This window comes from Lasioglossum baleicum, chromosome 18 (genome assembly GCF_051020765.1).
Source record: "Lasioglossum baleicum chromosome 18, iyLasBale1, whole genome shotgun sequence".
Lineage (NCBI taxonomy): Eukaryota > Metazoa > Arthropoda > Insecta > Hymenoptera > Halictidae > Lasioglossum > Lasioglossum baleicum.
Window position 1 is genome coordinate 3,235,029 of NC_134946.1, and position 23,508 is coordinate 3,258,536.

The 23,508-nt window shown below is 36.8% G+C and overlaps 4 protein-coding genes across 8 annotated transcripts; 2 read left to right on the forward strand and 2 right to left on the reverse strand.

Annotated features, from left to right (window-relative positions):
- The first annotated feature begins 8,218 nt into the window (after nucleotides 1-8,218).
- LOC143218200 (rho GTPase-activating protein 44) lies at nucleotides 8,219-13,836 on the forward strand. Of its 5 annotated transcripts, none has more exons than XM_076443249.1 (10): nucleotides 8,219-8,875; nucleotides 9,257-9,410; nucleotides 9,737-10,022; nucleotides 10,097-10,321; nucleotides 10,547-10,844; nucleotides 10,925-11,164; nucleotides 11,568-12,364; nucleotides 12,442-12,617; nucleotides 13,308-13,355; nucleotides 13,440-13,836. In XM_076443249.1, the coding sequence occupies exons 1-10, from the start codon at nucleotides 8,823-8,825 to the stop codon at nucleotides 13,731-13,733; spliced, it is 2,571 nt and encodes an 856-aa protein (XP_076299364.1). In that variant the 5' UTR covers nucleotides 8,219-8,822; the 3' UTR covers nucleotides 13,734-13,836. The 5 variants fall into 5 exon arrangements, with proteins under 5 accessions (XP_076299364.1, XP_076299362.1, XP_076299363.1 ...); XM_076443247.1 differs by having other exon boundaries at nucleotides 8,219-8,594; nucleotides 8,677-8,875; nucleotides 13,308-13,836; XM_076443248.1 differs by having other exon boundaries at nucleotides 8,219-8,594; nucleotides 8,692-8,875; nucleotides 13,308-13,836.
- LOC143218205 (acyl-CoA-binding domain-containing protein 6) lies at nucleotides 11,869-17,441 on the reverse strand. The gene has a single exon (XM_076443257.1). The coding sequence runs from the start codon at nucleotides 17,302-17,304 to the stop codon at nucleotides 16,606-16,608; it is 699 nt and encodes a 232-aa protein (XP_076299372.1). The 5' UTR covers nucleotides 17,305-17,441; the 3' UTR covers nucleotides 11,869-16,605.
- LOC143218204 (histone-arginine methyltransferase METTL23) lies at nucleotides 17,437-18,813 on the reverse strand. Its single transcript, XM_076443255.1, has 3 exons — nucleotides 18,732-18,813; nucleotides 18,438-18,660; nucleotides 17,437-18,164 (listed from the first exon to the last, which is right to left on the reverse strand). The coding sequence occupies exons 2-3, from the start codon at nucleotides 18,600-18,602 to the stop codon at nucleotides 17,580-17,582; spliced, it is 750 nt and encodes a 249-aa protein (XP_076299370.1). The 5' UTR covers nucleotides 18,603-18,660; nucleotides 18,732-18,813; the 3' UTR covers nucleotides 17,437-17,579.
- A 684-nt stretch (nucleotides 18,814-19,497) lies between these two features.
- Nucleotides 19,498-22,781, forward strand: Sirt7 (sirtuin 7). Its single transcript, XM_076443254.1, has 4 exons — nucleotides 19,498-19,631; nucleotides 19,778-19,875; nucleotides 20,075-20,290; nucleotides 20,366-22,781. Exons 1-4 carry the CDS (start codon nucleotides 19,533-19,535, stop codon nucleotides 21,525-21,527), a joined length of 1,575 nt encoding a protein of 524 aa, XP_076299369.1. The 5' UTR covers nucleotides 19,498-19,532; the 3' UTR covers nucleotides 21,528-22,781.
- The last annotated feature ends 727 nt before the right edge of the window (nucleotides 22,782-23,508 follow it).

Here is a 23,508-nt window from a genome sequence, read left to right on the forward strand (position 1 = left end):
TCTGTAATTGCCTTATAATACTATCACCGACGAAATACTATCCCGTCTCTTTACCTAAATAGAACCAGACGATATATGACATTGTTCACGCCCGGGGCAAATCAGCTTGGATAATACATATATTTTGATCTGAAGGAAGGTAAAATTGCAAAATGTTGTGAAAGACAATAGGTATAGGAATAGAATTTATTGAAAAATCAACATATTTATTAAATGTGCAGCTATTAGCTCGATATTATCCTTTATTCATAAGACACTAAAAGTTCTTACAAATAAAGGATAATACCGATTGCCCAGGTCTCACCACGAGGAGGTTGCTGCACGAGAGACCCGAAAGGGAGTCAGAACGAATGCAATATTCCTTCTGGCTCCCTTTCTTACAGCGACGCACTTATACTAAATTACACAAGTATGTCAAGTAATTATCGCGGGGCAGAAGGTGTGAATCGGAGAAGAAGTCTCCGATCCACGGGGGATCAAAGGCGAATCAGGCAGAAGGCTCTGATTCTTTCAAAGTGAGAAACTAGAGCGAACCAGAGCTGAAGACTCTGGTTCGATGGTGACGCGGCGCGTACAATGCTTCCAGTGCAGCTCCGGTCAGAGCCGATACCTGACGTGTCCTCACCAAGAGAAGTGGACAGTGAGAAGTGTTCAAACGTAACACCATCTCTCTGCCAATTACCTGCCACCAGGCAACGCAATGCATTGAGGTAACGTGGGTAGGATGACGAACAGAGAATTTCTCTGCCAACTACCTGCCACCAGGCAACGCAAAGCATTGAGGTAACGTGGGTAGGATTACGAACAGAGAGAATGGCAATACGAGTGAACAGGTCTCAATGAACCACCCCTCTCAATGTATCGACGCCGAATACCGGCTCCAACCGGTCTGGTACATGCAAGCAAGGTCCGACACAGCAGAAGGCTGTGTCGGAGTCAAAAATACGAGTCGAGTAAAGTGACGTTACGGCAATAATTACTCGACATATTTAGAACGACGATATATAATCTTAATAACTAACGCACGCAAGTCGAGCAATTATTGTGGAGCAAAAGGTGTGAATCGGAGAAAAAGTCTCCGATCCACGGGGGTTCAAAGGCGAATCAGGCAGAAGGCTCTGATACTTTCAAAGTGAAAATCAAGAGCGAACCAGAGCTGAAGACTCTGGTTCGAAGGTGACGCGGCGCGTACAATGCTTCCAGTACAGCCCCGGCCAGAGCAGATACCCGACGTGTCCTCACCAAGAGAAGTGGACAGTGAGAAGTGTTCAAACGTAACACCATCTCTCTGCCAACTACCTGCCACCAGGCAACGCAATGCATTGAGGTAACGTGGGTAGGATGACGAACAGAGAATTTCTCTGCCAACTACCTGCCACCAGGCAACGCAAAGCATTGAGGTAACGTGGGTAGGATTACGAACAGAGAGAATGGCAATACGAGTGAACAGGTCTCAATGAACCACCCCTCTCAATGTATCGACGCCGAATACCAGCTCCAACCGGTCTGGTACGTACAAGCAAGGTCCGACACAGCAGAAGGCTGTGTCGGAATCAAGAAAACGAGTAACGTGAATTTAAGACAATAATTACTCGACTTACTCGGGTGCGGCCTATAGGCTATTCGGGTAACCCCCGGGGACGCGACTCCCCGTACTCACTCACGGTCGCATCCGTGAGTGAGCCCCCGAGGGACCTCCTTCGGCAAATAAAACTAAAACTTCGTGGTGTCCTCTTCTTGGTTTGCCCTCTTCTCAGGGCGTCCTCTTCTTGGTTTGTCCTCTTCTTGGTTTGTCCTCTTCTTGGTGTGTCCTCTTCTTGGTATGTCTTCTTCTTGGTATGACTTCTTCTTGGTGTATTCTAGCTGAAACAGATTAATAATATAGTTAGACATAACAATACATAACCCTGCACACGAGTGCAAACCTAATACCCGCTCACGAGAGCAAACCTAGAACCAGTTCACGAGAACCAAACTAACCCCGCACACGAGTGCGAATCTAACCAGCTCACGAGAGCCAAATTAACCCCGCACACGAGTGCGAATCTAACCAGCTCACGAGAGCCAACCTAACACCAGCTCACGAGAGCCAAACTAACCCCGCACACGGGTGCGGCCTATAGGCGATTCGGGTGCCCCGGGAACGCGACACCCCGTACTCACTCACGGCACCATCCGTGAGTGAGCCCCTGGGGGACCTCCGATCGGAGGAATGCCAATTTCAAACAAGATGAGAAAATTTGTAGGAAGAGGGACTTGTGAAACACGACATATTTACAACGATGATATACAATCTTAATATATAGATCGTATATAACTAACTTCAAAATACACTGTAGTCTTCTTCCTCTTCGTTGATGTGTCCTCTTCATTTGGTGTGTCGTCTTTGTTAGCAGCGGGCTATTGTAATCTAGCTGAAACAGACTAATCGTATTTAGAAACAATGCACTTGAATACGGAATTAAATCACGCACACGAATGCGAATGTAACCAGCTCACGAGAGCATATATAAACCCGCACATAAGCGCAAACCTAACCATGCACATGAATGCGAATACAACTTGTTCACCAGGGCAATTATAATTTATAATCCCGTAGAGGAGTGCGAACACAACCAGGTCACAAGACCAATTATAATTCTGCACATGATTGCGAATACAACCAGAAACCAGCTCACAAGAGCAAATATAACCCCACACGTAAGCGCAAACCTAACCATGCACATGAGCGCGAATACAACCAAAGAACCAGCTCATGAGAGCAATTGTAACCCCGCACAGAAGTGCGAATACAACCAGCGAAACAGCTCGTGAGAATAACTATAACCCCGCACACGAGTGCGAAAACAACCAACGAAGCAGCTCACAAGAGCAATTATAAACCTGCACATGAGTGCGAATATAACCAGCGAACCAATTGACAAGAACAATTGTAATCCTGCACATGAGTGCGAATACAATCAGAGAACCAGTTCATGAGAGCAATTGTAATCCCGCACATGAGTGCGAATACACACACAACCAGCGAACCAATTCACAAGAACAATTGTAATCGTGCACATGAGTTCAAATACAACCAACCATGCAGCTCACAAGAGCAATTATAAACCTGCACATGAGTGCGAATACAACCAGCGAACCAATTGACAAGAACAATTGTAATCCTGCACATGAGTGCGAATACAATCAGAGAACCAGAGCAATTATAATCCTGCATACGAGTGGGACGCTCAAAATGTAATTTTTATAAAGAATAAAATTAATAAATTTGAAGAAGACTCAATTGTCTTCATTGAAAGTCTCGATGAAAATTTCAAAAGTATGAAGGACAAGTTTGAAAAGACAAAGGAAGCTTTGAAAAATATTAGTAATCAAACTTACCGTTGTTCCTTGAATGAACAGTTGAAGGTAGGCCAGAGTAACTGTAGATGACCTCTGGTCCACCTCTGGTCCCTCCGGTTCTCCTGGCGCTCCTGGTCCCGCAGCACGTCCGCTCACGCCGGTCCCCTCGCCCCAACTGGCCCCAACTGACTGACTGACGGAGAGCTCTCGCCTAGCCGCCGAGCTCGAGCGGCGCCCCCCACTCCGCCGAATATCGATCGATGTCGATCGCCGTGACAATTATTGATAAATTTATTATTTCCAGCTGGTTAATGTTTATAACAATTCTATTTTACAGCGATGTCCACAAGCAATCCCTTGTCTATCTGACCACCTAATTTTTTAGTCAAAGTGGGTAATAGTATTCGTGATACGGAATAACTTTTAAACCATAATATTCGATCGCATTAATTTATTCGATACAATTCATAGATAAATTTATTATTTCTGGCTGTTTAATGTTTATAACAATTCCTTTTTCTAACGATGTTAACGAGCACTCCCTTGACCAACTTGCCATCTAATTTTTTCGTAAAAATAGACAATAAAACTCGAAATATAGAATAACTTTTAAACCATGAACATTCGCACGGATTAATTTATTCAAAATAATACTATGAAACGTTTATTAATTCTACCCCGCAAAGAAGTGCGAATACAATCAGAGAACCAGCTCATGAGAATAACTATAACCCCGCACACGAGTGCGAAAACAACCAACAAAGCAGCTCACAAGAGCAATTATAATCCTGCATACGAGTGGGACGCTCAAAATGTAATTTTTATAAAGAATAAAATTGATAAATTTGAAGAAGACTCAATAGTCCTCATTGAAAGTCTCGATGAAAATTTCAAAAGTATGAAGGACGAGTTTAAAAAGACAAAGGAAGTTTTGAAAAATATTAGTAATCAAACTTACCGTTGTTCGTTGAATGAACAGTTGAAGGTAGGCCAGGGTAACTGTAGATGACCTCTAGTCCACCTCTGGTCCACCTCTGGTCCCTCCGGTTCTCCGGGCGTTCCTGGTCCCGCAGCACGTCCGCTCACGCCGCACAGTGGTTCCAAATCCCCAAAAGTTGGCCAAAACCCCTAAACGCACTTCAATTTTTCCAAAAATTGGTATCTCATGGTTTTCGGGTCCGCTGATTACAAATCTGGACACAAAATTCGAAAAAACAAAATGGCGGACCCAATATGGCGAACGCATACGTTAAAAAATTGTTACTTCTGTTCAAAAATTGGCATTCCGAGGTGTATCGTACGTATTGCGACCACAAAGCACAAGAAGATGCTCGGAAACTCATTTGAGTTGCATACGATAATACATCATCTAAAAAATTTGCCCGAATATCTGCTGTCTTTCTTCGCATTGATCTTTCGCTGGAGGTTTCAAATTCTAAAGAAGGACGGCCAATGATGTTCGCATGATTGTCGCTGTCTGCAGGTATACGGAATGCAACAGATACATTAAGCCACGTAGCAAACTTTCTAAAAAAGAAATCTTCCGTTCTCTTTACACTTCGCCATTTTGTCTTAATTTTAGAAATTAAAATCCCTAATGCGATCTTTGTTTCATGATTTACATCAATTAATTTCCCGTGCTGTTCGAATATCTGATTCTGAAGGTGTTCAGATATTATAGTAATATCACTATTCAAATAACACTTAATTATTTGAAAAATCTGTTTTCTCGTCAAACGGATTTCGCTATCACGAGACCCTGAAAGTAAATAATAGAAATCAATATTTGAAACATTTTGTCTAAGAATTAATTAAAAAGTTAATTAATTACTTCTATAAATTAATTTACTTAGACCTGTCTGTCCCTTAAAGGTCGCTTCCTCTCTAGCTCTCTTATTAAAACGTTTATATCTCGGTAACAAATTAACGCAAAATAATGTTATTATATTGTTTTGAAATTGTCTGAATGTCAGCTATAAGAATATATAAAAAAAATAACATTTTTTTCCAAAAATTGACCCGTGACCTTCGCAGGACGTTTCAAGGTCACTAATAAGTCAAACGCATACCATCGTCAAATGTGTTCCTTCAAACCGTCAAATTTTTATTTGAAACATTTTTTAGTATCATTCATACTTTCCGAGATATTTTGGTGAAAGCTAATAAAATGCTTACACTGAGTTATATAAAATGGTGGTACGTGAGAAATGGCGCGAATTGGCAATTAAGATTTTAGATTTTGCAAGATAATAGTATAATCTAAGACCCTATGTAAGTTATTTGCTGGAGGTGTGTAGAGGTTTTAACTTATCACTACATCTTTAAAATGTATGCGTCAAAATTTACGTTCCCCTTCCGTGTAATTGTTAACCGGTTAACATTAACAATTCAGCACTAAAAACGATTGAACTTACCTCCACAAACTGTATCCATTATGTAGTATAAAAATCAGTAGCTTCCAATATAACTTATACACTTTGCACTTATATTTCGTACGTACGCTCACGCGCGTGAAAAATGCCTGTGTAACGAAAGCGAAGTTTCGACTACGACTGCAACTCAGGTAAAAAAATGCAAGCATTTTCCCGTTTACCCCACTACGGAGTCACTATTAGAGTACCCATCCCAATGGGTAAAAACGTCCTAGCTCATAATTCATTTTTGGGGTTTTGGCCAGCTTTTGGGCGTTTGGAACCACTGTGCGCCACTGATGCCAAGGCTGTGGTACTGTGGTACTAAACCATACCCCCACCATAGCCTACTATTGCCCCTACGTTGTTTTCCAAAGCGCCCGCGCGCTACACTCACCAGCGTATCACTCTACTGTATCCGTGAGGTACGCTGGTGAGTTGGTGAGTGTAGCGCGCGGGCGCGTTGGAAAACAACGGAGGAGCAATAGTAGGCTATGGTGGGGGTATGGTTTAGTACCACAGTACCACAGCCATGGCATCAGTGCTGTGCGCCGGTCCCCCCGCCCCAACTGACTGACTGACGGAGAGCTCGAGCGGCGCCACCCCAGGGGGTGCAAGCTGCCGTGTTAAAGAAGTGGCCAGTATTTCAGCGCCACCTCAGTAGTAGGGCCGAACTAATGGCAGTATATATAGATATAAAGCGGTAGACGGTTGTAAAAAAAACTGTTTACCCCAACAGGATTCGAACCTCGGTCTACCGCTTGGTAGTCCAACTCTTTAGCTGATTGGCCCACCGACGATCTTATAAAAGCATTGAAAATTTTGGTATATGTATCGCAAAAACTGCAGCGACACCAACGCCACCTCAGTACCAGGGCCTGCTAGGGCCGAACTACATATACTGGACCACCTATTTCCATTGCAGCTTACACCCCCTGCGCCACCCACTCCGCCGAGCTCAAGCGGCGTCCCCCACTCAGCCGAGCTCGAGCGGCGCCCCCCACTCTGCCGAATATCGATCGATGTCGATCGCCGTGACAATTATTGATAAATTTATTATTTCCAGCTGGTTAATGTTTATAACAATTCTATTTTACAGCGATGTCCACAAGCAATCCCTTGTCTATCTGACCACCTAATTTTTTAGTCAAAGTGGATAATAGTATTCGTGATACGGAATAACTTTTAAACCATAATATTCGATCGCATTAATTTATTCGATACAATTCATAGATAAATTTATTATTTCTGGCTGTTTAATGTTTATAACAATTCCTTTTTCTAATGATGTTAACGAGCACTCCCTTGACCAACTTGCCATCTAATTTTTTCGTAAAAATAGACAATAAAACTCGAAATATAGAATAACTTTTAAACCATGAACATTCGCACGCATTAATTTATTCAAAAAAGTAAAGTCTTTTCAAAATATTTCTGTCCAGATCGATTCTTGGAACATTTATGTATAAAAAAGTGAAAGGTAATAATTCTCGTTTATGAAATGTTTTGAAATTACAAACTGAGGTGTCTCGTATAAAATTTGAAATAGGAATTGTTGATTTTCCTAAAAAATTATGCTTCAATAATATATTTCTAGGAATTCTTTGTCCTTGAGTTTTGCTTTTAATATTGAAACCAACATCGTCTGAAATATCTGCTCGGTACAGAATGTAACAATTCATGATGATCAATATGGTTCCGTGACGATTTGCCTTCTCACCGACGAGAATCTCCTCAGTAGCCTTCTGCACCGACGAGATCATGTCGCTGGCCTTCTGTTTCTCACTCCAGTTAGAATATATCTTAGAGGGCGTAAGAGAACACCGAAATATTCGAGTGACACGAACTCCCATAAGGCTGGCAGTCTTTAATAGTATCTGGTCGGTGGCCAAACCTCGGGCGTGGGCGCACTCTCATTTCCTCTCTGCTCGTATTAATTATATACATTCTAAAAATTTCATTGAAATTGGTTAATTGGTTTAAGAATTATAAATTAAACGATCAAAAGAGGTAAATATTGCAATTTTTCATGATTTTCGGGCTATAACTGTCATTTTTACCACTTTTGATCGTTTATAATTCGTAAACCAATTCAACAATTTCAATGTAATTTTCAGAACGTATATATAATTTATACGAGTTTACAAAACACATCTTTTAAATTTCTGTTGTTGGCCCAGCTGAAAAAGTTGTAAAAATCAATTTTTACTATTGTTCTTCACAATTCCGACCAAATGCATTTTTTCAAACTAATTCTAAACTAATTCTTCTAGCCTTACAGAGAAATTTAAGTCGTTTGCTCCATTCACAAAAAAGTTATTCTGATTTAAAGTGTGTGTGATCAATTATGTATGTAACTGTATATTTCGATTATTTTTGCGCGAATAAGTTACCTAATTCGATTTGAAATTGTACCGCCGTTGCGATTGAAACGTATTCAAATTTTCCCGCCACGAGGATGATTATTCGTTCTAAACCGAATCTTAGAGAGGAACGAAAATGGCGGACCGTTGCCAGTAAAAAGTCGTTGGCTATCCCGTTATCGGATTCTCCGATAGAATTTTGCAAGGCGATAAAAAAAAATCGCGTAACGATAAGAAATCGGTGTGGCGTGGAAGAATGTGAGGTGTAGAAATTTCGCGCGGTTTTTACTATGAATTTGGATACGGTCGTTTGGCAAACAAGGGTGTAAAATGCCGTGACTAAAATTTGCGACGTTTTGACACGTTTACAAACTGGGTAATTTCGGTGCTGAATTTTGTGCACGGTTTTTGAAAGTGGCAACTAATCGACAGTACAAGAAGACAGGCCGGTCGGAGGCGTAGTATTTGTTGGTGGAGGGTATGAAATCACTGTACAAACACTATGACGAATTGTCTTGATCGAAGCAATGCAAAGGAGTCTCCCTTCTTTTTCTGTCAAGCCTGTATATTTTTAGTGTCGCGCGATCGCATAAAAAATGCATACCTGTGAACATTAAAGTCAACAAGTGACAAGTGTTTACGTGACTGATCTTGTCGAGTAAAACACCAGTTTATTTATGGAAGAAGTGTTAGATGCTAATCAATCATGAAGAAACAGTTTTTCAGAGTTAAACAGCTCGCGGATCAAACGTTCTCTAGGTAATCCATTCCTCCAAATATTCTCGTTCTATTTATTTGTTCGACAAATCGTGAAATTCCGTTTGTGTTCTCGCGGAATGTGTCTACGATAACGTCGGAAACGTTTGCAAATAGATTGTAAAAGACAATACAGCAAACAATTTATTCGGTATCTTAGCCTTTGATAACAAAGTGATAAAAACACCTACTTTGTCCTTACTTTTTACGTTTTTCGTTATGAAAATTTTTAATGACACGCAACCCATAATAGCAAGCATGCTATATACCAAAATAGATTGTGAATCAGAGAATCTTAAAATGGATTGACTTTACACAACTTCGAATCTCATTTCCATGTTAATTTATCGCATGTTGAACTTTTCCAAACATTCTTTCTTTTAGAGCTGGTAAGACGGAAGTGCTCACGGATGATTTACAAGCTGCAGACAAACATGTCGAGCAGATTAGGTTGGCTCTCATTGGGCTGAGCAAAAGACTCACCAATCCTCCGAATCAAGCTATAGCGCAGGATGGGGCAATTAAAGAAAAACGGCTGGTAATATTCAGTAACAGAAGCTTATTATTAAACTGTTTCATCCAATAATGTTCAAACTATATTATTCGAAATACAAATATTTTTCGTAGTTATTGAAGCATATTAGTGAAAACATTGACTTTCCAACTGAATTTTTTTTCAATGTTTTATATGCCTAGAACAGGCAATAAGTATTATTCGTAAACATAAACGACTCAGTATGAAGACAGAGAGTTAACATAAAAGTTAAAAATGGTTTGCAAAGCTTTAAATATTTAAATGCATTGAGCAAACCAAAAGTTTCTCTATTGTGTCCATTATTTGTTAAATGTGTGTTTGATTTTTAGAAAAAATGCCCAGAATTCATATTAGGGCAGACAATGCAAGAAAATGCCCCTGAAGACGGGCTTATGGGTTTTACGCTTACAGAATGTGGCCGCGCACAAATGTATTTAGCGAATGAAACAATTGAACACGAAGCGAAAGTTGAGCAATATGTAACGAGCCCTCTACTACATATTTTAGATACGGATGTACCAAATATATTAAAGCATAAAAGAAATTTAGCCCGGTTAATCTTGGATATGGATAGCGTGAGAACAAGATATCAGCAAGCTAGCAAGCATAGTGCCGGTAATTAATGATTTATAGAGAATTATATGTTTAATGGTTTCTTGAATTTTCTAAGCAATATCTTTATTGAAAAGGTACGGGTGCAGCAAAAGTAGACAATTTAAGGGAAGAATTAGAAGAGGCTGAAGCTAAGGTGGAGCAATGCAGAGACCAGTTGGCTGCAGAAATGTTTCAACTTATGTCCAGAGAATCCGATTTAGCACACACTATTATCCAATATGTAAAACTTCAAAGAGCTTATCATGAAAGTGCTCTGCATTGTTTGGAAGAGCTTATCCCAGGATTAGAAAGTTACATAAGTAAGTATTTTGATATTAGTCAACTGTTGGAACCAGAATACATGTTTACAATTAATTCTGACTATCATGTTTTATATGATTTTTTTCATTTTATTTCAAGCGAATTTAAGAATGTAAAGAGTTGCCACTCGATTGCCAAGGGTTAATTTTATATTTTATTTATAAAACCATTGTTATCTTGTTATAGCATATGGTGTGGGAATATTTATGCTATTCTAATTTCAGATGACAATGAAATGAAACCGGTTTATGGTCATCCACTTGAGGAGCACCTTAGGGTGACTAATAGAAAGATTGCTTTGCCTATCCAATTATGTGTCTCCGCTTTATTACGACTGGGTATGGAAGAAGAAGGCCTTTTTAGAATAGCTGGCGCTGCATCAAAGTCGCGGCGAATTAAGTTAAGTTTAGACGCCTGCTGCCTTACATTACCAACTGCTCTGGAATATAAGGATCCTCATGTGATCGCTGGCGCGTTAAAGTCTTACTTAAGAGAACTCCCGGAGCCTCTTTTAACATACAAGTAAGTACAACAGCATTTTGCACGGTAAACAAAGGAAAGGAAAATGGGCGAGTTGTACGAACGTTTTTATTAATTTGAAGGTTATATCCTGAATGGATGGCAGCTGCGAAGATAACAAATAATGAGACAAGATTGAGAGCTCTTTGGGAGGTGCTATACAAACTACCTCCCGCGAATCTAGAAAATTTACGGTTCCTAATCAAATTTTTGGCTGTACTCACGAAAAACCAAGACATGAACAAAATGTCGCCGCAAAACATTGCAATTGTTATCGCGCCGAATTTAATATGGAGTCCCCAAGAGGATGCGAATACAATGGTGTAAGAACAATCTTCCTTCCACGGACTGTTACTAAAGCACATTCTAATGGAACACTCGCACGGCCGTTGGTGGGTCTTTTTAAATCCAGAAATCACAGTTTTGCTACTGTATTCTCTTTCTAACTGTGAAAACTTCAGATCTGCAGAGTCACAGTTATAGAAGAGATACTACATTCTTTGTAGTATTCTTTTTACCATATATTATACAAAATAAATTAATGAAATAACCGTTTTTATGTAAATATTAGTATAGAAATGTCTCGGTCGAAAAAGACCGATCGATGGCCGTCCGCGTAATATGTATATCGATCACTGCGCGAGTGTTAATATTGTTAATGATCGACTTTCTAATTGCTTGTGGCGTGATAATTTTCTATTTATACGATCTTTATTGTAATTCCAGAATGAACATGAGCACAGCTAATAATTCTAGTCTTATAGTGGATCAGTTGATTACATACGCAAATTGGTTTTTTCCTGGTGAAATAGATTTTGACCGTGATCTCGACGTTGGGATTATAAACGGTATAGAAAACCAAATCACCGGCATGCGTCGTTGCGTTTCGAACAGCAGCCTAAGTGATCACGGTGAAAGTCCTCCGCAAGGTAGTCCTAAGCCAGCAGCTCGTAGAAAAAATAAACCGGCTCCGACGCCACCAAATAGCACCACGCCTGACAAACATGATAAAAAGCCCGATGACAAACCACCACCGACACCTGACAAACCACCAAGACCTCTAACGTCCGCGACCCTTACTCGTACAGTACATAAAGCTCATAAACAAGATGTGATAAATACAGAGTTACCAGTCAAGCAAGAAAATAGTATAGAAAAACAGGACTCCAATCCAGAAACAGAAGTGAAGCAAACAACACATGATACAGTAGCTGTCGAGACACCGTCTTTCAGCGGTCCGGAACACATAAGCGAGGTACTAGAAGAATTGCGTAATGTTCAGGCAGAGGTGGAAAAAAGAAATCAGGAAATACAAAAACCGGAAAGAAAATTGACTTCAGTAGCAAGCACGGAAAAAATTACCGTGGAGAATTTGTCGAACAATAAGGCGGAAACAGAGAATTCAGAAACCTCGATACAGAGGGTAAAACCGGTAATCACCGAGAAACCACATCCTTCCACGTTGGAGAGACGGAGACCAGTCGCTGCTCCGAGAAGTATAACTAATGTAATACATAATACAGGTAACGGTACTCACTGTTCAATATGTATTTCGACTTCAAATAATTTCAATACAATTTAAATATTGTTGAAATTGCAGAAGAGACAGTCGAGTTACGTAGAAAGTCAGACAACACAAGTTCTACGAACACGAGCACCCTGGATAGAAGTAGTAAACCAGCTATACCAGAACGACCAGCTGGATTGATTCGACCTTCGAGCCTAATCAGACAACACCCACGTCACAGTAATGAAAATTTAGACAGTGAGACAGGGGTGAGTATCAGGCCGTTCCTTGCTAAGTTGTTCGGTCTCAGTTTTACATGTAAGATATAACCCTTAATAAATGTAGTTACTGCCAGTGGACACGAGAAATATGCCTGGATATTACATTATTGAAATACAATAACGTAAGCTATATTTATAAAGTGGAGAACGATATTCTGTTAACAATTACATACATTAACCCGTTGACTGCCGTGTGGTGATCACTACTGACCGTCACTGAACTTTCCAGACGCCAAATTCGAAAAAGATCCGTAAAATTCGCAAACAATAACATAAAATTTTGTGAATGCAATGAATATTCGAATAGTGCTTTAACACGTTCCCTACTGATTTCATCTTCGTTACTTAAAATACAAAATTGATAAAAATATCAATAACTTAATTTTTTCTAACATGGATTCCGGCGCTCCGAGGCAAAACTAAGAAAACACGGTCGGCAGTGAACGTGTTAACTTTATTGGAAGTATGAATACGAGATACGGTATTCTCTCCGTAACTGTGAAAACTTCGCGTCTGCAAAGTCACAATTCACATTCTTCACCGTGTTCTGAACGTAGAGAAGGATAGTATCTATCATAAATGTGAAGAAATTTTTCACAGTTACAGAAAGAATACTGTGTGACGACAATGGTTTCCGCAGAGCTGTTAATCTGTTCTCTTCTTTCATGAAACCTGCAGCCTTTAACATTGGAAAGAGCTCACGTGTACTCGGTGGACAAACAACAGGTCAGTATAATACAAGTGCGTGGAAATGGCAATGTGTTCTGCTCAACGGGCGACAACAATGGCAACATGGCTTCGAACTTGCAGAGAAGCCCGAGTGTAGGTAGTCGACCGTCATCTATGTCCTTGTACGGTGAACGATCGGAAAAGCCTGCGAAACTAACCGCGCCAGAACAAACGAAAGCGCACGTGCGAACCAGATCGGAAGGGAATATTATCGATGTTCAAACACAGACTGAAACAGTGGTAGTTATTAAATCTCCACAACAACCTGTTCCGGCCTCGCCAAGGTTTCATCAGAGACCCCCAAGGCCACAGCCACCACCGCCACCTCCACCGACCGCTAAGCTCAAAACGGATCAAGAAAGCACCAATCTCTGAGATCAATTTGTAGAAAAATGTGATGATTATCATAAACCCGTTTGATAGTCGAACGGTTCTATGACAAGAAGATAACACGGCATTATGGAAAAATTACTGCAATGTAAGTTTTGTAAATTTTCTCATTTCGATGGGCCTCGGAGGTACCGATATCTTAACTATTAGGGAAATTATAATTGAACCGATACCACTCTCAAAATATACTATTTTTCCAATTCATTTTTATGAGCAGAGAGCGCCTGTTTTTACGTTTCGAAACTAATAGCGACGAAATAGTACACGATATGAACTTGTACAATCGAGTTCTTCGAATCCGTAAGCATTTGTAACTGTATATTAAAAATAACTTAAGAAGTTATATCTAATTTTCATACTTAACTCTAATATTTTTGCAATTTATCAGTTTTTTGTACCTACCGCAGTAATGATGAAAGAAGTATTATAACAATAAGGAAGTAATTTGATATAATTGATCTCCAGCTGCCTGACATACGGTTTAAGTTTGCAAATTTTTGTATGCTTATGATCAGAGCCGCCCTTAGGTTTCCTATTACAAGGTCTCTAAAAATAATATATTTTTTAAATGGTTAGAAGCAAAGTGAAACAATCAGTAAAATTATATTTAGTGTAAGGTTGTGATGTAAAGAAAATATTTGTTCCTCTATTTCTTAGTGCCTTCTAAAATTATGTGATTGAGTATCTGTAAATTTTGTTTCGCTGTTTGAAGAACTCTAAAAAAATGCTTTTAGCTTTTTAAGGGCGTCCCTGCTCATAGTGTAATGTAAAGTAGAAAATATTTTATTTGGTACAGATTTTATCAAGTTCATATTCATTTGTATTATGGATCTATTCGTACGTAGAAGATTAATTTTTGCTAAATAATGTTACAACTAACGAAAAGGTGATTCAATAAGATAAAACAGACATATTTAAAATTTTTATATTGATTTCATATTTTTTATAAGAAACTCGCGGCGTCTCGCGATTTCGCCACTCGGAGTTATTGCGTGACAGAACTATTTTATATAATAAAATAGATTATTTCATGAATCTATGTACTACTTTCATATAAAATTAATTTAAAAAATACTATACAATACCGGTGTTCTAACGTAGAGTATCGCCAAACATCTAACGATACGAGTGATTTTAAAATTTATTTTTCAAAATTATTATAAACTCTTAGTCATAAATTGTAAATCTCTTATAATATATTGCGCGGTGTTTCGAAGTCGTAGATAAAAAAATAAGGTTTCGTTATAATTGGTTAAATTTTATTTCGTGGAGGTATAACTATAAACGTTTAAATTTGTATAAAAAAATTCGTCGACCTTTTTTATTTATAAAGATTTTAGCGGAGCTCTCGATATTAGCACTCACAGTGGAATCACCTAATCGTTTGTATTATAATTTAGTGGATACCATAATGCAACTAAAAGATTTTACAGTCTCCAGTGTAACAAATAGTATAAACAAAATTATTTTATAGCCAATAATTTCGGACAAAAATGAAGTAGCTAATTCTTGTAAAGTATCGTAATATTTTCCTATTTTTGAAAAGTATAATAAACTTGCGTCCGATTCATTCTACATAAAAAAAGATTGCCAGTATTTAAAAACATTAAGGATACGCCTAATTTGCAAAATAAGTAAACCAAATATAATGATGTGGTATTTTTATTTAATACATTATTCATCATCTAAGAAAGTACGATTGAAAGTAATATTTAAAAAGTATTAATTTTTAGCAAATGCTATATCGTAAAGAAATCGTGAATGCATGCAATTGTTTCTTCAAGTTTTAATGAAAGTAATCCACAAAAAATAGTTTTTCAGATGAGGTGTAATTTCCACGATGGTAAATAATGTATTACAATAAAAGTGTTAGACTATCATAATGAAAATTTTCTGTAAAAGAAAGATATTTTTGTTCTTATTTATGTTACAAATTTTCTATTACTTCCTCTGTTATATTATTAGACACGACTGTTCATAAAAACAGTTCAAATAAATTCTATTACTAACGGGAATGTAACATAAATAACAAAATGTCTGTTTGTTTGGTGATGAAAATTTAAGCGTTTCTTATTACATGAATTTTGTTAATTCCAGTAAATTGTGCAATACTGTATATTGTTATATCGATGTTCTCAGATAATTTCTATTTTGAATGAACTACTCAAAGTGTGTAAAATTTATTAAATTTTGTAGTTGCGATTAAACTAAAAGACAATTATACTAGTTAATAAAAGAACTTTATTATATTTGTTAATCTCCATGACTGAATTCTATCTTTCGATTGTTTCGATATTTGTTATATTAAAGAATTCATTGAATAAGTTATTAAGTAGCATTTACATCACCAAGTATCTGGACGAACGTAAACCGCGTTTCCGAAGTATCTCTTATAAATTCTCTTCGAGTCACATACGAATTTATAAGTGGTTTTTTTGTAATAAGCAATTAATTAATACGAAAAATATTTGTTTATTTTCTTTAAGTTTTATTTTTACAAATGGTCTAAATACATCTGCAATTATTTCTTGCTGTTATGAGGAAAATTACAAATCTTGTATATTCTGCATTTGTCAATTTAAAAATACTTATAAAAAGAACATAGCATTCTTTATGTACTCTGTTACGTTCAACAGATTAGTATTTATGTTCCACAATAAGCAAACACAATGATATGTAAAAAAAATCTTTTAAATTACCATTGTGACAAGTTGTGCATTTACCTAAGGAGTGCTTAGGCTGTGAATGTAATGAGAACTGTTACAGAATCTATTTGTACATAAATAAAGAATTTATGAAAAGAATGACGTTCTGTAAGAAAGTACCACGATTTTTACGAATAAATTTCGCTAGATGACTATTCCATGCTGTGTAAATATGACAATGTATTAACATCAGCAACATCTTTGGGTTTCATACCATCATTATCCTCTATAGATTCTGCACCGATGGAAAGTAAATATTTTACAACGTCAACGTGTCCGCATGATGCTGCATAATGCAATGGTGTTTGACCATCAGAATCCTGTGAATTCACATTTGCTCCTTTTTTAATCAAGAGTTCTATGATTCTCACGTGACCACGATCTGCAGCCCAATGTATCGGTAGCAAACCATCCGTGTCCATTGAATTCACAAGTCGTTGCTCTTTGTCCAGTACTTCCAGTACCTTTTCTTCGTGGCCTTCCTTTATCCAATCCAAAAGGGTTTTATCTATATCACTTATTTGTTCTTCTGCGTTTAGCAATCGACTAACAGCAACCCACTTCTGTGGTTCAGATTCTACGTCTTTCTCCCAGGTAGGACAGAGTTTCGTTAACTCTTCTATATAACTAATCATAGCAGCATCGCAGCTCATGTCGTTAAGATTTTTCCATGTTTCCCATTTTTGTCTAGCTTTCATTTGGTACCAATTAGGCTGTGGAATATTACAGGGACCAACCGTTGCCTGTTTATACAAAGCATAGAATTTAAGGAGCTCATTGGAATTCAATTCAGATGCTAACGTCTGCAAGTAGCTCGCAGCTTTATTGAATGTTTCCTCAAGACTCATCATGAAGGTTTCTTTTATCTTACTAGTCAGGATATAAGTCGGTCACGTGTATGTTCCTATTATCCAAAACATGACGTTTAGCAAGCACATTGAGCTTTACAGTTCTATGGTAGAATTCAACGGAACCATCGCCCGTGTTAATACCGTGTTTATCGAATATAAGTACCGCCTTTTTTACTTTACCGAAAAGCGAAAAGTAAGATTCGAATTCGCAGGGTGAAACAGTCCAAGGAACTCCACGTATGTAAAGCAAATGTCGAAAAGTGTTGCCAGACATATTAAGTTGCACGTTGTATACTTAATAAATGGATAGTGTGATCCTGCATTAAATCATATATATTTACATCAGAATCTGTACCGAGATCTGCCAACGATATATGGGTGCAAGTGAGATTCCATTTATTTAATAAATGCTCTATCGACCAATCCGTGCTTCGTTCTTGGTACGTGCAGAGAAATTTTGCGTGCGGGTTCCTCTCCAATAGAAAAGCAATTGTAACAACTATATCTTCGAACACGGCTGGTTCATAGAAACAGTCGGATCCAAGAATTAAATCTATTGGTCCAATGGAAAATAAACTAGACAAAAACAATCCCCATGTTATACCAACGATTTGAACCTGAGACAAAATTCCATTCAGTTCGCAACTTCTTCTTATATGTTGTAGACTTCTCGGAAAACTAGCAGAATCGCTTAAAGTTACTATAGCACCGCATTTACTAGCTAAAATCCCAGGAAGCGCAGTGCCAGATCCGAGTTCTAAAACTCTTTTTCCAATAAGTTCTTCTTTGTGTTCCCAAAGAAACCAAGCGAGTACAGGTGCGGAAGGCCAAGTATAAAAACTATAACTAGCCTGAAGTAACTGTAACAAAAAATATGTTAATAAGACATTAAAAATTTAAATAATAATATTTTTTTGTTTAGTAAAACACAGGTTAGACTTCTGTATAAAAGGAATTCGATCGAAAAATAATGAATTTATGCTCTCTTACAGATCAGATGTAAATGGAAAATGTAAAAAAAACTTTTACAACGATGCATAACCAAAAACTACGTAACACCGGTAGCACGCACGAGAATAAAACGTATCAGTGGTTTAATCGTGAACAGAAAATTTGTAAAAAAGCTTGTTTACCTCCGGGATGTAAATCTCTAAGCTTTCGTTACACTCTACGTTGTCCTGGCTTTTACGAGAGGTGAATAAAAATTTCTTCACTTGCTCCGAAACAATTCCATCGGACATTAGGCTCTCTGTGGGTGAACTGCTATCGTGTAAAATACTTTCTTCTAAACCTGGCATGACTAACTTTTAAACCATTTGTTCTAATACATTCCCATTCTGGCCGGAATTATTCAGTCTAAAATGGAAACCATAAATTGAACAATTTTTATCGTTCACAAACGATTTCGAAATGGAAAATATAATCACTATTTTGTCCAGAGTTGTCGTCGGTACACACCAAACAATGGAAAATGCAAACATTTAGACCGTATTTAAATTACCACATGGCGGGAACTATTTATTAAAAAATTCCATTACTTTGTATTCGAATAATACATGTCATTATTACTGCACTTACACAAATATAATATATTTATCGATTCATTTTTTCATATTTCCATTTTTGCATCTTATCGATGATCGATATAAATAAGTGTGAGTTTTATCAATAACTTTTTGTATAACAATTTACAGTTGAATTCTGAAATCTTGCAAAAAGTACAATTGTAAATAAAAAGATATATATAACACGTTAAATGTATATATATTCACAATGTTTAATTGAACTAATAATAAATTTATAATAAAAAAAATTTATTGTAAATTAATTTTGATTGTTCTCTAAATTTTGAAATTTACGATTTGTAATTTTTTGTAATTATAAAATACAGTGATAAAACATGCTGATAAAATAATATTATATTAATATAATATAATCTTCTAATGAAATTGCATTATCGCCATAGAAATACTGTGACATGAAATAAATTCAATATTTAGTTTTATATTACACAAATCTGGCATATAAAATTTATAATGGAGCATATAATAATATTTTTTTATCTTTTATTAGAATAAATTTTATCGATCAATACGCACATCTTGTGTGCATTTTAATTTCAGTTTCGAAGGTATTTGCGAAAAAAGACTGTTATAACATTATTATGACATTTGTGTTATTTTAGCAACACTTGAGCGATTCTGTGTTACAGCCCGTCTTGATTAAACATGGAGGAGGCTGGTAACGAGAAGTTCCTATCGAGAAGGCGTTCTGCTGCACTTAAAGCATTCAAAGTTAAAGATGAACGAGTGGCAACGTTTAAGAAAGTACATACGCAATTTTAATATATACTGCTTAATCATAATCGCTTCGAAACGATCTTTAACCAACATTTTTCCATACTTTTCCCGGTGTTAAAACTGATGTATCGTAAACAACACCCATGGAATACTGCAGCGTTTGATTTTTCCAGGTCGCGGCGATTTTACAAAAATGCGAAATAGACAGAACTGCAGAAGAAAATGGGATACTTCTTTCGTGCAGTGACGTAGTAAAAGAGGTTAATTTGAGGTATAGCCATTTTGGAAATCATTTGTGGATGTATTAATTTATTTTATGTTATCAGTAGTAAAACGCGAATTGTTCGTATTATAGATGAATGATCACGCAAAATAAGTAATTATTATAAATCTTTCATATCAATTTGGTTAACAGTAACACTGAAACATAATCATAATGCGTTACTAATCGAATCTTTCCAATTTGGTAGACAAGAAAAGAGGCATAGAGTGAAGGCAAGATTAGAGGAAGTGGAAGATGCGCCAGAAATCTTGGAGGAGAAGTGTATACGGTTGGCTGCAGCGATTAGCAGAGCATCATCGTTGGCTGTTTACACTGGTGCTGGCATCAGTACAGCTGCTTCCATTCCCGATTACAGAGGAACCAATGGAGTTTGGACTCGTTTACAGCAAGGGAAAGATATTGGGTAATGTGGTAATTAACACGGTTGAATTTTAGTAACTGCTCTTATTAATGCTATTTAATGAATATATGTTTGTAGGAATCATGATTTAAGTCTGGCGGAGCCTACGATAACGCATATGGCTCTCTACGCTTTGTACAAGGCACGAGTTTTGAAACACGTAGTGTCCCAGAATTGTGACGGACTTCATTTGCGCAGTGGGATTCCTCGTACGCTTTTATCCGAAGTTCACGGGAATATGTACGTGGAAGTTTGTAGAACATGCAAACCATACAGAGAGTATTGGAGACTGTTTGATGTTACAGAAAAGACTGCTCGGTATTCGCACGGTACTGGTAGATTGTGTCATAGATGTAGCTCTGTTTTGCAAGACTCGATCGTTCATTTTGGGGAGAGGGGCAACCTCCCATGGCCAATAAATTGGAACGGTGCGTCGAGAGCAGCGAAACAAGCGGACGTTATATTGTGTTTGGGTTCCAGTTTAAAAGTTTTAAAAAAGTATCCATGGCTGTGGCAGATGGACAGGCCGATTCATAAACGTCCCTCTCTGTATATTGTGAATTTGCAGTGGACTCCGAAAGACGAGAACGCAGTTTTAAAGATAAACGGGAAATGCGACGAAGTGATGCGAAGAGTGATGGCTCAACTCGGGTTAGAGATACCACAATACAATCGTGCTAAGGATCCAATATTTTTTCACGCTATACGGCTCAAGAGCAGCGAACAATGTACAACAAGTCAGCCCTGTTTAGAAGAACCGTCTAATGCTGCTCACAAAGAGCTGACTGAGATCACCGACAACTATCAAGAGGACATGGAGCCTGAAACCAAAGAGGATAAAGATTGCATCTCTTCTAAAAAAATCACCGAATCCATGTCTTCTTATTCAGCGCCTTTTTTTACCGCATTGCCATTCTTATCAATGGGTTTACCGTTTCCACCGATGTACATGTGTCCTCAATTAACACCGTTCTTTTATTATCCGTTTATACAAATACCGGACGTGGCCATAAACATGCCGAAACCGAAGCCAGCCTGTACTTTTTGTATGGAGAACGAGGGTTCTCTTACTTGTATTTATTATCAACGGGATACGGATAATGTTTTAATAGAATCTGATAGTAAACAGATCAAAGATTCGGAAACGTTGGTGATCGAAACCGATTCCCCGATAGCACCACCAAAAAATCCAGGATGGTTCGGCAAAGGATATCGTAAAGGCATGAAAAAGAAGCGGTAGCATTTGCTCTCGTTAATTATGGTATATGACTTCTTCTCTGTTATTATGCAAATGTACGACATACATATATATAATAACCCACTTAAATGTTTGACGCCTCCTCATATCATGACGAAATCTGCGGACATGATTTACGAATGTGTAGCGTTTAACTTCCAGTATCGAAAATTTTAATAATCAAACTAAAATTGTGACAATAGTTTTTAAGAATTTAAACTATAGACAAGATTATCTTTGATTAATGAAATTTCCATAAGCGAAATTTGATAGTAAGTTAGTAATTTAATGGGTACTCGTATCTCCGATAAGTCTGATTTCAAAATTGTTCGTTTGTAAATTTTACCATACCGACATCGTGCGAAATATGTTTTGTGATTGAGTCACTACTACTGTATAAGTCAATTATGTTGTGATTTTTAATTATAGGATTTTATTTAAGCAGACGAGTGTTATGCAGATCACGATAAATTCCTAGCGACCAAAGTGATAATTTTTTATTACATTTTGTGTTCTTTTTCTTTTTTTTACTGTTAGTTTTGTATTTGTATAGTTGACTGTATTATATATAATTTCTTCTCGTTTTTTCTCTTTTTTCGAAAATTGGATTTATAAGTGTTCTTTGTGTGAAACTTTTTGCATTTTTCTATTGTATTGATTTATCATTCCACTTCTGTAAATATGATGTAAGCAATCGTATAACATGGGTGTCATGACTATTACTATACTGTTTATAACAGATCTCAAATCAAGATTATATTAGTCATTATCTTGTGTCAATGGTCAATGGACAGACCAAACAATGAGTTTCACGCAAAAATTCATTTCCGGTTTAGCATTGCCTACAATGTAGGAATGTTATTCAAAAAAAGAGTCTCATTGAGATACATTTATCTCTATGAAGTTCCCTTGTTAAAAGTTTATTAAACATATCAGTTGATCTGCTCATATTACAAGTTAGCTTATTAAGTTCAGATGAAGCATATAGCTTACTGCTTTTAATTAATTTAAGACTGTTTTTAAAAAACGTACTATTTAACTAACAAGAACATCTCCCATATTCATTTTAGCCGAATGTTTAGACAGAACATATAAATTTGATTACATTCCTTATGAAAACTATCGAAATTTTCATCACCAAGTTTTAAATTCAAAAAGTATTAACGCATCAGGTATTATAAATATTAGTATTCATAAGTTGTTACTCTTATTTATATGTTTATTTATATGAACCAATAAATTTGTACTGTAATAAGATATCGAAATATGATAATTATTATTTTCTATTTTTCAGTAATTGTTCTAAGTGCTTAACTTCTAATGATTGCATAATTTATATTTTTATTGTTATTTTAGTAAGCATAATGTTAGAACAGTTGTTTGTTAACATTCATACAAATTGTATGTACTTGTTACAGTCTTTCATGCTTTTAGTACGTCTTTAATTAATTGTAAATTATATTATGTATTAGAGAAATTCTGTTATTTTTATTGAATGTACAGATGTTAACAATTACATACAAGATGTTTAACAGTTACAAACACTTAGAAAGTTTCTTTTACTACAACAGTTTGTAAAACATAAACATTCATCTCCGAAATTCGAATTTAAAAATATTTGAATTTTACATGTCGTAAGCAAGGTGTTAACAGACGTTCGGGATTGGTCCGGATAATCTGATTTGAAAAAAGGCGGGATTCATAAACAATCGATTTAGCAAGACGAAATACTTACATTAATGAGAAATTTAGAAAAATATCCAAGCCCCTTGTCAGAGTCGAATAATTTGGTATTTGCAAATTTTCTGTAGGTTTGTTAAAACTTGAAAAAAATTGAACTCCGATAAATATTCGATCTAATAATTAAAAAATAAGGGTTAAATAGGATTAGCTAACTATTCCACAATGTTTGCAAGATACATCTACAAAAATTTTCAGCAGACATCGATTGAATCAAAAAACCTAATCAAATCATTATATAGTT